The sequence below is a fragment of the Rhinatrema bivittatum genome, chromosome 2 (genome assembly GCF_901001135.1).
Source record: "Rhinatrema bivittatum chromosome 2, aRhiBiv1.1, whole genome shotgun sequence".
Taxonomy (NCBI): domain Eukaryota; kingdom Metazoa; phylum Chordata; class Amphibia; order Gymnophiona; family Rhinatrematidae; genus Rhinatrema; species Rhinatrema bivittatum.
In genome coordinates, this window is record NC_042616.1 from 403,398,959 (window position 1) to 403,412,246 (window position 13,288).

General features: G+C 46.8%; 1 protein-coding gene across 3 annotated transcripts in view; it reads left to right on the forward strand.

Moving 5' to 3' along the window:
• Positions 1-633: 633 nt before the first annotated feature.
• Positions 634-13,288, forward strand: part of CARD10 (caspase recruitment domain family member 10) — a 115,694-nt gene continuing 103,039 nt past the window's right edge. For 2 of the 3 annotated variants that reach the window (XM_029590052.1, XM_029590053.1), the window contains exon 1: positions 637-1,242. In XM_029590052.1, coding sequence (XP_029445912.1) covers positions 1,236-1,242 — 7 coding nt within the window. In that variant the 5' untranslated portion in view covers positions 637-1,235. Of the gene's footprint in view, positions 1,243-13,288 lie in introns of all 3 variants that reach the window. The other variant, XM_029590054.1, reaches the window with a different exon arrangement.

Here is a 13,288-nt window from a genome sequence, read left to right on the forward strand (position 1 = left end):
TCCAGCTGCATGTGAAGCTAAAGTGCTTCCATGTCTTTCTCTTAGGCGGAAGTGCTTTATTTTCATTAACGAGGCAGGCTGCCCTCGCGCCCTTTTTTCACGATAAGGATTTGATAGTGGCCGTGAGTACCGTCACATATTAACTTTCTCAGCTTCTGCAGGGGCACTCTCTGTTAGGATTCACAACCTAGGCTCTTTGGCTGTGGGCAGCTCCCTTCTCATTTCTCTTACTCTGCTGGAGGTTGCCACTTTGGGCCAGCCTTGAAGGCAGCTTGGATCCGGTCAGGGCTGTGTGGGCACTGACTTGCGGCTGGCCTAGAGAGGAATCTGGCGTCTGAAAAAAGAGATTCCAGCAGCTGTGTGGGTTTATTGTGTTGCTATCCAGATGAGAGAAATATCTAATTTTATTTTTACAGTTATTTTTATTATCTATTTTTATTATTTTTCTTCATTTGTTGACCACTTTATGTATTTCTACTTTGGCTACACGTTCAAATTGCCGTGTCAATAAAGTTTCCTGAAGCTAAAACTAATCGGATTGGCCTTGGGATACCTTTTTCCTCCTCTTCCACGTTTTGCAGAACTTAAGCCTGGCAGACACTCGGGCTCCTTGTCTTGTTCTGACAAGGGACCTGTGCATGTCTCCAGGTGAAATGCAGCAGGGTTTCCTTCCTGCTACGCATCAGCTTGTGCAGTGTATGGGAGGAGGAAGGAGCGAGGCAGAGGTACAGAGAAGTGACACAGAGAGAGAGAGAGACTTTAGAGTTGCAAAGGAAAGACAGAATGAAGCTGAAACACTGCAGGTGAACAAAATCCTTTCCCTGCTGCAAAAAGCCAGAGGGGTAAAATACAAAGGTCTTGATTTCATTCGTTTTTAACCTCCCTTAGCAACCTACAAGATAAGAAGGGGGGAAACAAGCTGTAGCAGAAGAGGAAAAATGAGAGTGAAGAGAGAGAATATGAGCTGAAATCGGGATCACCTTTAGCCCTACCTGGACGGAAAGTGACAGTGGGCAGGGCTGGAGAGAAAGCGTGGAGGGCGGTGCGAGACCTGTCAAGAGCAAGGCGCCAGTCCCCGCTTTGAAGCGGTGTCTCTTGCCCGCTCAGGGGTCGGAGGTGCGCGTGAATGCCCCGCAGGAGAGGGGGGAGAGGAGGAAAAGCCCTGCCCTGAACCGAGCAGTAGGAGTCAGCAGGATCCAGGGCTGGCTGCGGCTCTTTCTTCCCTCGCCGGCCGGATGGATGGTGAGTACGCATGGTAGTGCTGCTGGGGGGGGGCGGCGGCCGTGACCTCAGGGCCAGGCTCTGCTTTTCTGTTTGTCTATGGCAAGGCTGGGAGGCAGCTTGCCACGTCTCACTGGGGTTGGGGAATCGTTCTCCGTGGACAAACGGAGCTGGATTTCTCATCCTAATCGAGCTCCAGCCATGCAGGGAGAGGGATCACCCGATGGATTTGGGGGGAGGGCACTGTCATAGCTACTGGTGGTTACTCCCTCCGTGCCATAAAACAATCCCTTGTTCAGCTCCAGAGAGGCTGATGAACACACAGAGCCGTGATCTGGAGATCCCTGGTTAAACCCTACTACGGATATACCTGGCCCTTAGTGGGACTTCAGGGCCAGGTATATCAAAGTTTAGCTACAGTGAAGAAACTGCTGCACTTTTGATCCCGGTTGTCCCTAATAAAAAAACAAAACAAACAAAATCTAGGGCATTTTCATGGATAAACCAGTCATTTTTGCACTGGAAAACTTGAAAATGTGTCTGTGCTGAACCCTTTTTCCAGTTCTTGCACTCTTGAATTTCTCTTATTTCACCCCAGTGATGCAAGACGTACATATTTGCTGCTTTGTTTTCATTCCAAAGGTGCTGCTGCTCATTTCTTTTTTGTCTGTGTTTATGGTATTTAACATTCAGCTGGTATAAATGACTGATTTGTTTGTCACTGTGTTTATGAAGTGCTATGGTATGGAGATGGACTGACTAAACTGAAAATCACAGTCTGGAGATTTTGAGATTTGGGATTTGTTTCCAACTTGGTGTAGGCCCAGGTCTGAAAATCATAGTTCACAATGAGGAAATTATATTTTTGGCCCAATTTGAGGGTTTAATCCCTTTGGCAGGTATAGATAACTACATCAATTCTGTATAAAGTGAACACATTTAGAGATGTGGAAGTAAAAGAAAGCAAACTGGGATCCCACCCTCTTTTTGGAACTTTGCTGCCCGAGTTAATCTGCTGCTTTGGGTTGCCCAGTTGCATGGCTTTGTAATTCTAATTTTCTTAGAGTTGATCTGCGGTGAGGTGGCAACCCTAGCACTCACTGCCTTACGGTAGCACCAGGCCTTGTTGATTCTCCATCACTGAGGTCTTTCACAATTTCTTTGCTCCACAGTTTGTGCTTGATTTAACTGTCAACAAGAAAGATTAAATCAGCCACAACTAGTAAGTGACATCATTTGATGGTGCTGATATGGACCCAACTCTCAGAGCTCGGAAGTATGGGAGTTCCCACATGCAGCCAATGCCTCATGAGCCCTTCAGTCTTTCTTCATCTAAGCTACCACATGGACATGTTACCACTCTCTATTCTTTTTGACATTTTTACCTTTCGTTGCTGTTGCAAATATTATATTGAGTTCTTTTTGGCCACTATCTCAGTAGCCCCTCATAAAAAAATAAAATGAAGAGGAAAAGTCCAAATCGAAGAAGGTCATCAGTGCCTTCAAGGTTTTTGAGGGTAAGTGATGAATTTCCATCATGGACACCCATACCATCTGCTACCTCTGTCTGGGGCTGGACCATATTGTCTTGGGCTGTGTCTGATGTAGCAAGATATCCCCAAGGATACTGCAGTTTCATGTATGGAAAATGGAGGTTCTACAAGCCTCTGCATCAGGTAAGACACTCTGTGCCTCTGTGCAAAGGTAGGCAGTGGAGCCACTCTGCTTCCTGGAGTGAGGCCTTGACCTTAGTGGCATGGTGTCACAGTGTTTCAACAATAAAGCAGTGAAGAAAGACTAAAAGTGATAGAAAAGCAAATAAATGTCAAAGATAATATACTCATGCGTGTTTTGAAGTTACCTGGACCTTCACATACATATCCGGAATTTTCGCAAAAATTATATTTCTACTCGAGATCTGCACAAATTTTATTCAAGATTATTATTCCTGCAGTTCTGCTGCAAGAGAACAAAAGAAGATCTCTACACCCTTAACACAGCTCCTTCTCCTCCTGCACGCATTCTCCACCAAAAATGTTAATTCATCTTCTTAAATAAACAATCTAGGCAGCATTTAGTAAAAAGAAAAAAAGGTTTATTCACAGAAGAAGTAAAAGAGCTACAACAAACATCTCAGAAAGATAAACAAAGCATAAAAGTTTCTGAAGCTTCTGAGGGACAGAGATCTTACTCTGCTATGCTACCAAAAACCAGCAAAGCAAGATGTCAGTCGAAGTATCTTTTGTTTCAGTCAGGTCTTTATACCAGTCTTATCTCTGTTACGCCTATATTTTACTTTTTGCCCTTTTTTGGTCTAAATTCCATAGGACTACATTCCTGAGCACATGCTTATCACAGTGCTTGATCTATGCGTGTTGTCTGACACATATACAGAGAGCACTAAGTAACTGCATCTAAAATTTTCTAAAAATGAATATTAAGTTTCCTCAACAGGGAGCATTCCAGACATCGTAGGGAGTTGACATTTCCTTTCTCTCTCTGTAGATGCTCTGTTGGTGCCACCTCATGGTTCTTCCTCAGGTGAGTGCAAGAGCATGGATAGGCAGGCTAAGGTGCAGGATGATATTCTGAGAAGAGCACTTGCTCTGTTGGGGCCAGCCCCTCATCCTCAGCTCTGAGAAGGGCGCTGTCCATTTCCTTAGTGAGGGGTGCCACGGCATAGAAAGTGCCATCTTTTACTACATTGCGGAGCTCTATGGTGCTTGGCAGCCTATTTTTCCACGGACATGGCTGTCTCTGCCCCAAAGAAGGTACCTTTGTTTTCAATAGCATGGAGTATCTCTATGCCAAAAAGGGCAACAACGATGGACCGGAGCTCTATGGTGCAGAGAGAATTATTGCTGGCACCTATGGTATGGCCTGCTTCTAGAATGACTCAACTGGCTTAGCATGCCTCTGCAGCAGATGCATCCAGGAATCGGTGTCAACAATGCTGAGTTGATCTTTGGCGCACCTGGGTATCCCACCTCTAGATCACAGAGAGAATGAACCCATCTTGGTGTTGGAAGATGTCTCCCCCACCTACCCCAGTACAATGGTTACTCAGTTGATAGAACAAGTGAAGACTTCTTTACCTCCTTACTCACAGAGGGAGGAATGCTCTCTCACAGTTAGATTTTGGAAGGCCCTCAGAATGTTTCCATATCACCCTAGTGGGCTTCACCATCCATGGGAGCCCAGTCGATGTGGCTACATGGTCTTTTCCCCTGAGTAGCTAGAGGGATCAGAGGGGGAAGAGGAAGGATCGATACGGTTGGAGTTCATGCAGGTATCCTCCACCTCAGTCTTTAGAAGTCCTCATCTCAGGCTCCATTTACTTCACCAGCTGAGTCATGAATGAGTACATCCTGCAGGTCAGGGGATGAAGAAACCATAGTAATCCCTTCCAACCCCTCTTTGGCACTATCAAGATATACTTTGCAACTGGAGGACCTGAGCTATTCCAGATTCCTAGAGAATAACCTCAGGATGGAAGAGGATCCTAGAGCAATGTCTCTAGCATCCTAGAGCAGGCTGCCTCATTTCATTAAGCCCCCTACTGAATCCACCACAATGCTGGAACATAGCTTCCTGTAGGATCACCAGCTGAGGAAGTGGCAGAACCCAAAGTCTTGCCAGCTGGTGACATGCAAGATTGACTTGAAATAAAAGGTCCAGCCCTGTCTAGGTTTTGGCATGGTCCTAGTCCAGCTTCTCCTTGGTGATGGTTGAACTGGTATTGAAATGTGTGAGGCACTCCAGAAAATAATTCTAGCACACCTCCTGGGAAAGACCAAAATGTTCTCAATACATTCAGGTAGAAGACATTACAAGGGTCCATGATCAGTGCGAGGATTACAGGACACTAACATTTCCTGGTGCAGTACCTACACGAGTGTGTGGAGAAGCTGAAAACACTGGTAGGCTCTGGATCAGGGTCTAAGTGCACTGAATTGCAACAATTCTTTGCTGATGTGGAGGAATACAGGAAGCAATCGATCAGGTAGACGTGAGAGGAATTGGACATTGTAGCTGTCAGTGGTGTCCACTGGAGTCAAGTGGCTTGATTGGCTAAGGGTGAACAAGCTTAGAGAAGATTTTCACAACCATCTGGTGGATGTCTGTTGTAGAGGAGAAAACCTCTTTTGGGACAAAGTGAAGGAGATGGTCATGCTGATTAAAGAACATCAGTCCACCCTTCAATTACTCTTCTCTGCTCCTATGGATCATTCCTCCACATCCAGAAGGCCCTATTTCTCTTATAAGAGACATTTCTTCCAAAAGAAGCTCTTCCTGAGGCAACAGACCCCACCACTTCAGCCTCAACATTACCCTGCCAAGGGATGCCCAAGAGAACAGAGGCAACTAAAGCACAGCTGCCCCCTCAACTCAAGTCTGGGGCAGGTTTTTTATGCTTTTGGTGGCCACATCCCCATCTGTCCCCATGGATGGAAGGATTGAGTCCTTCTTGATGGAGTAGAGTCACATAACAAAGGACAGGTGGGTACTGAAGATTATGGAATATGGTTACTGCTTGTGTTTTTCTCAACTTTCCCATGTTAGCTGGTAGGAGAACTCTAATCCATCTCCTTGAGGCTGGAAGTAACATCTCTTCTACAGCAGAAGGCCATATAGCTTGTTCTTTCTCAGACATAAGGTGCAAGGTTCTACTTCCAGTACTACTTAATCCCTAAAGAAGTCAGAAGGATTTGAAATATATTATGGACCTAAGGGACTTGAACAAGCTGCTGGTTTGTAAAAAGTTCAAAATGAATTTGCTCCAACTATTCTCCCATTCATTCAATCAAAGCACTGTCTGTGTATCTTGGACCTAAAAGATGTATATGCTCACATTTCCATTCAATATGCACATCGTAAACTCCTCAGATTTATGGTGGGGAGCACACTACTATCAGTACAAGATTCTCCTGTTTGGCCTCTCAGCTGCCCTAAGACTGATCATGAGGTACCTGGCAGTAGTAGCAATGCAGCTGTGGAAGCAGGGAGTCTGTGTTTCCCATATCTGGATGGCTGGTGACAAACTCATCCCAGAAAGTTGTCCTTGAGTCCTTCCAAATGATTTTCTTCAGTCACTGGGGTTCAGTCACTGATCCCCTCTCAGAGGATACAGTTTATAGGGGTCTGGATAGACTTGATCAAGGAAAATATTATCTTACCAGTACAGGGATCTAGTGGGCCTTGCAAATGCACTTCTGGGAAAGGGACTATATGTCAGTGAGGTTAGTTCACATCCTATTAGGGTACATGGTGGCAGTAGTCCAGGGGGTCTCTCTGGCATGCCTCCACATGTTTGGCCTAAAGTGGGCCCTCAAAGATCAGTGGGATCAATTATCCCAACTTCTATCTCACTAGCTACACTTCTCCTGAAATGTGTGTCTCTCTACAGTGGTGGATAGATATGGAGTCCTTGCTAAAGGACTTCAGTTGTGATTCCCAGCTCATTAAATAATGCCATTGCTTCCATTAGAGGCCGAGGGGCTTGCACCAGTGCTTCATGGACCCCATGAAGCACTGGGATCTGAAGCAAAAGTCATCTCAAAATCAACCGTCTAGAATCGTGGGCTATCTGGTATGCTCTGGGAGCTCTCTCCCACCTTTCAAACAAGAGGAACTGCAATCAAACAATCAGGTGGCTCATAGGCCCTCTGCGAAGAACTCTTGAAAATCTGGTCATGGGTCTGGAACAACAGTTTTTATCTCCATACAAATTATCTCCTGGGGATCCAGAATACACACGTAGACTGGCTCAGCAGAGTCCTTCAACCACATAAATGGTCTCTAGATCAGAGGCTCATGGTTGACCTATTCTTCTGTTGGGGGTACCCCAGTGATTGACTTATTTATTTTGGGGGATGACTGGAAGGTCACTCCGCTTTGTTCCATGAGACCTAGCAGCTACAGATCAGCTCCTGATGTATCCGCGCTATACTGGAGGGTCGGCCTGCTCTGTGCATACTTCCCAAAACCACTCATCTTCAGGACTGTCCAGAAGATTCAACAGGGCAAAGCAAGGTCATTCTTGTAGCCCACCTTGCACTTGTCAGGTATGGTATCTTACCTCTTCCATCTGTCGATTCAGACCCCAGTCTAGCTGAGGGTCTCCCCAGTTCTCATCTCCCTGCACGAAGGGAAACTATCGGCTAAAACTGTCATCCCTCACAGCATAGGTTTGCTTTGAAAATTGGTGTAACTTGTGTGCATATTTGCCATCTAAGTTATATAGCCTGTTAGAGATATTACCCCCATGGAGGTAATTTTCAAAGGAGTTATGTGTGTAAATATAACATACTATCATAGCAAGTTTCAAAAGCCATTTACCCGTATAAAGTGCACTTAAATGGATAAAACCTATGGACAATTCAATAGCATAAATTGTAGAACCTTTCAAAAGCCCATTTGCATGCGTAAAGTGCATTCACATGTGTAAAACCCAGTTTTAAGCACGTAAATCCTTTTGAAAATTACCTCTAATATGTGTAAGAATCAAAATCTGACATGGCTCTGTTTTTAGATCAAAACTATCAAACTCAGAAGCCAAAACAACTTCCTTATAGCATTGTCCAAATGCCCGCTAGAGTGGTACAGATGCCTATATAAAAAGAAGGAACGATGAAAAATCCTAAACATCTCTCTTCTAAATCAGTTCACTGTAAACCTTTGGGTTGCTGGGCTGGAGTGCAAGGTGTGCACTGAGTGCACTTTTACATCTTGTTGATCTTTGGAAAGGCACGCTGAATAATAATACCAGCCAGTTTACCCCTAGTACCCTCTCAGAGGGATACTGCCCCTGGGGCTGTTATTACTGCCCCTGAGGAGGGAGAGGGGCCAAACTGGCTTGAATTATTATTCAGATTGTCTTTCCAAAGTTCACCATGATCATCACAGCTAAAGACCGCCAGTGCTGGCTGAACATGTTTTGTAGCTGAGGCAGGCAGGTTTTAATCAATTAAAAAAACAATGTTGTGCTTTTATCTGGATTGGGGTGGGGGCCGGCGGGTTCCTCTAAACCAGATGAAGAATGAATATTTTTTTCTAATCTTTTTTGTTTTGAATATTTTTAATTGAATTTTCCAACAATAAAAGATAAAATAGAAGACCATGTACATTCTTACAGCTTCACCCCCTTCCCTTTCCCCTATCCTTCCCAACCCACCCCTTAGTCATCCATAAAAGAGATCGATTGAACTAAGTAACTTGATATCGAATACCGTTACCATTATAGGCTCTATACATCCAATTGTATATACAAATACATATATGTGGCGTCCGTGTATCTAACAAAAGCATCTATACTTTGAAAGCTATTATTTATAAGCATTGCGCGCTATAATACTGCACCATTTCCGCAGATCAAAGGGTAATGATTTCATATATAGTTCTCAAACTTGTTGTACCAAGGCTGAGCCTTTCTTAGAGCCACCTCTGACAGACTTGATCTCTAACAAATATATATCCATAAGAGCATCTTTCCATGTTGCCAGAGTGGGGCTTAATTGTTCTAACCGCTTACATAATATAAGGCGCAGTGCCACCAAACATCCCTTGATTAGCAGCACCTTATATGACCACTTAAGGTTTGAATTTACACTTACATGGCTTAGCAGACAGAAAACCACCGACCAGTCCCCGGTTGGAATTTTCAGGGTCTTAAAATATTCTTTTACAGATTCCCAGAATGATTGTATAGGTCCACATTCCCATAAACAATGTAATAGGGAGGTTGACGGACAAGCACACTTCAAACAACACCCAGAAGCAGCTATTTTTGCTGCATAAGCTTTACTTGCCAGAATATAGTTCCATGTAATATCCTAATGTGAATCTCCCAAAGAACCACACATTTCATGGCCCACCAGGCCAATAGATCACATTCAAGGATATCATCTTCTGTCAGGTTGACTGCCAACTCGTGAGACCAAATCTCGGCTAGTGTCAGATATATTTTATTTTTATGTCTCATGTAAAAAACTAGATATTTTGGGCCGGATTTTCATACCTACGCGCGCGGCGTACATTTGTGTGGGCTAACCGGCACACACAAATGTACGCCCGATTTTATAACATGCGCGCGCAGCCGCGCGCATGTTATAAAATCCAGGGTCAGCCAGCTGGATTTATGCGCGTAGGACTTTTAAAATCTGCCCCTTTAGATCTAGGATTAAATGTTTTTGCCATTAAACAAAGAGGGGCAGATTTTAAAAGCCCTACGCACGCCGATCCTATTTTACATAGGTCCAGCGACGCGCGCAAAGCCCCGGGAAGCGTGTATGTCCTGGGGCTTGAAAAAAGGGATGGGGTGTGGGTGGGGCGGGGCAGGGGCGGGACCGAGGCCTCCGGCACAACAGCAAAGCCATTGCATGCCGACAGCCGGCCAGCGCACACAAGTTACGCCTGCCAGAGGCAGGCATAACTTACAAAATAAAGGTAGGGGGGATTTAGGTAGGGCTGGGGGGTGGGTTAGATAGGGGAAGGTGGGGGGGGGCCAAAGGAGGGAACGGGGAAAGCCATCGGGGCTCCCTTAGGGCTCGGATCACACAAGGTACACTAGTGTGCACCTCCTTGCATGCGCCGACCCCAGATTTTATAACATGCGCGCGGCTGCGCGCGCATGTTATAAAATCGGAAGTACATTTGTGCGTGCCGGGGAGAGCACAAATGTACCCCGCGCGCATAGGTATTAAAATCCGGCCTAGTGGAGTGGATTTTAAAAGGGTTACACGCGTAAATGCTCCTGCGTGCGCCGAGCCTATTTTGCATAGGCCCAGCGTCGCACGCAAGCCCTGAGATACGCACATGTCCCGGGGCTTTGAAAAAGGGGCAGGGGCGGGACCGAGGCCTCCGGCACAGCGGCCGTGCCGGGGGATCGGGCGCCGGCAGACGGCCTCTGGCAGGAGTAAATAACAAAATAAAGGTGGGAGGGATTTAGGTAGGGCTTGGGGGGCGGGTTAGATAGAAGAAGGGATGGGAAGGTGGGGGGGCCGCGCATGTTATAAAATTAGGCGTACGTTTGTGCGTGCCGGCTAGCGCGCACAAATGTAGGCCACGCGCTCAGGTTTTAAAGTCTGCCCCAGTAAGCATTGGACAGCACCATTTTTTATTTCCCTCACCCCTAACTGTAACATCTTTCCCACATAGCTTTTTATTTGTAAATAAGTAAGACAATCAATTTTAGTTAGATGCAAATAATTGTGTACAATATTCAAAGGAGTGCATTTTGCCAGACTGCAAATTGACAAAAGGCTGTATGGTTGCTATGCCTTGGGACCATAGAGATTGATACTCTCTATCAGGCCGATACAGTACCAACGCGTAAAAAAAAGTGTGGCAGTGCCGGGTGCCCGCGTGTTTGACGCGCTCGCATTTTGGTTCGCAAGCCACTTGATTCAGTATTCAAATTAGATGCAAATCCAAGCGGCGACAAAAGAGTGTCAAAAGCACGCCTATGAAGCGGTAGGCGTTCGCAATCCATTTTACTGTATAGAGCGGTATACAACGCCTAATCAGTATCCAGGGTGCACTGGCACCATACCTGTCATTTCAAATGTCATTTCAAATGTCATTTCAAAAGTCATTCCAGCAGGTAAGTGGATGGTTCTTTTCTACAGACCCCGCATGGACACCGGGGCCGCTGCCCTGAGCATCCAGACGTCCTTGATCGGAAACCACCCCCAACCTTCCATGTCCAGGCGCTTAAGGACGTGCAAGGACATCTGGGTGTCTGTGAAGGTCGGGGCCTCCAAGCATGGACGCCCAGAAAGAGATGGGAACGCTGCCTTCCAACGTCCATGGCCGCTGCCTTGAGCGCCCGCCTGGACGTCCAAGGCTGGGGCTTCCGTTCATGGACGTTCCCGCCTCTTTCCGGGCATCCATGATCGGAGGTCCCGCTGCCTTCTACCGTCCATGGCCGCTGCCTTGAGCGCCCAGCCAGACGTCCAAGGTCGGGGCTTCTGTTCATGGACGTTCCCGCTTCTTTCCGGGCATCCATGAACGGAGGGGAGGCCTCACTGCCTTCCAACGTCCATGGCCGCTGCCTTGAGCACCCGCCCAGACATCCAAGGTCGGGGCTTCCGTTCATGGACGTTCCTGCCTCTTTCCGGACATCCATGACTGAAAGGCCCCGCTGCCTTTCCGGACGTCCATGAGGTGTCCATGTCTCCGCTGGACCCCCGGAACCTCAGGACGCCTAGTAGACTCCGGAGGAAGGCCTGGCATGGTTACCATCTCTCCGGCGTCCGTAGAGGCATCCATGTCTCCGCTGGACCCCCAGAGCCTCAGAGACGCCCAGAGATGGACGGTACCATTGAACACATACCTCCTCCAGTCTTGCTGCAGGGTTCTCCTGTTGGCTAGGTTGGCTGGGTTCTCCTTGCTGCAGGGCTCCCCTGTTGGCTTCTCCAATCTGCCTTCTAGAATTTGCTTGCCAAGCATTTCTTATTCTGCTTCTCAACCGAATGAAAAAGATCGCTAGAACCAATATATACATGTTGTCCATGACGCTGTCCGGTCCGAAGCTGACTGAACACCACACTAGTGCCAGGGTCAGGGCAGGCGGTAAATATAGAGGTTAAAGACACGATAAATAAGCTGGTTAAAGACGCGATAATTTGGGCGCACGTTACTATATCAGAGGGAATAGCTAATTTGATCATTAACATACCATATACATGCGACGGTCGGAAATGGATACGCGTCTTTTTCGGCAAGCGCTAAGGACCCGTAAAAGCCGATACTGAATCGCGCGTCCATCTTACGAGCTCAAAACGTGCGTCCAAAGCGGGTTAAAAACCGCGCAACCACGGCCGCACTTTACTGTATCGGCCCGTATGTGAGGCACCAGGTTTAAAGGTGGAGTTCCCAACTAATGGTAAGCAATAATACACTTGCCAGTTCAAATCCAGGTGCTTCCTAGTTGCTCTCCAAGTCTTCCTTATGGCACTGATCAAAAGCGATTGTAATATAAAGGGTGATAGCGCCTCATCTTTGGTATGAAGCAAATGTAGCAAACTGAAAGGCTTCACAAACTCACTTTCTAATGCTGTTATCGAATCCTCTCTTATGGTGCTCAACCATTCTCTTAAGATTGTTAAAAGGCAGGCCAAATTGTAATAATATGTCAGCAAATCCCTTTCCACCTTCTGTTCTGGGGGCCAACAGAGTGGAAAATTTAATTATTGCCTTTTTTGACTTCCAAGAAAAGCATGTACACAATTTTTACATGAGTCGAAGGTCTTTTCTAGTAATGAAAAAGGGTGCCATTTGCTGTTTATATAAAACCTTAGGGCCGGATTTTAATAGATATGCGCGGGCGTAGATTTGTGCGCGCAACTCGGCTGCACAAATCTACGCCTGATTTTATAACATGCGCGCGCAGCCGCACACATGTTATAAAATCCGGGGTCGGCGCGCACAAGGGGGTGCACACTTGTGCACCTTGCACGCGCAGAGCCCTAGGGGAGCCCCAATAGCATTCCCCGTTCCCTCCGAAGCCGCTCCGAAATCGGCCTCGGAGGGAACTTTCCTTTCACTCCCCCCCTTACCTGCCCCCCAGCCCTACCTAAATCCCCCCCTACCTTTGTTTTCTTCATTACGCCTGTCTGAGGCCGGCGTAACTTGCGCACGCTGGCTGACTGCCGGTGCACGATTCCCGGCACGGCCGCCATGCCGGAGGCCTCGGTCCCACCCCCGGATTGCCCCCAGACCAGCGCCCCGCCCATGCCCCTGCCCCTTTTTCAAAGTCTCGGGCCATATGCGTGTCCCGGGGCTTGCGTGCATCGTCGAGCCTATGCAAAATAGGCTTGGCATGCACAGGAGGGGTTTTAAAGGGTTACATGCGTATCCCTTTTAAAATCTGCCCCTTAGGTATTAATACCATCTTAACTAATGCCAAACAGCCCAATAAAAAAAATGAGGAAGTGCTCCCAGCTGAGAAATTTTTGCTTAAGCTCCTGAATGAGAGGCTTAAAATTAAATTCATACCATCATTGAGTATTCCTGTGAACTTGAATTCCTAAGTATTTAATGGTTTCTGTCACCCAGATCAAGTGGA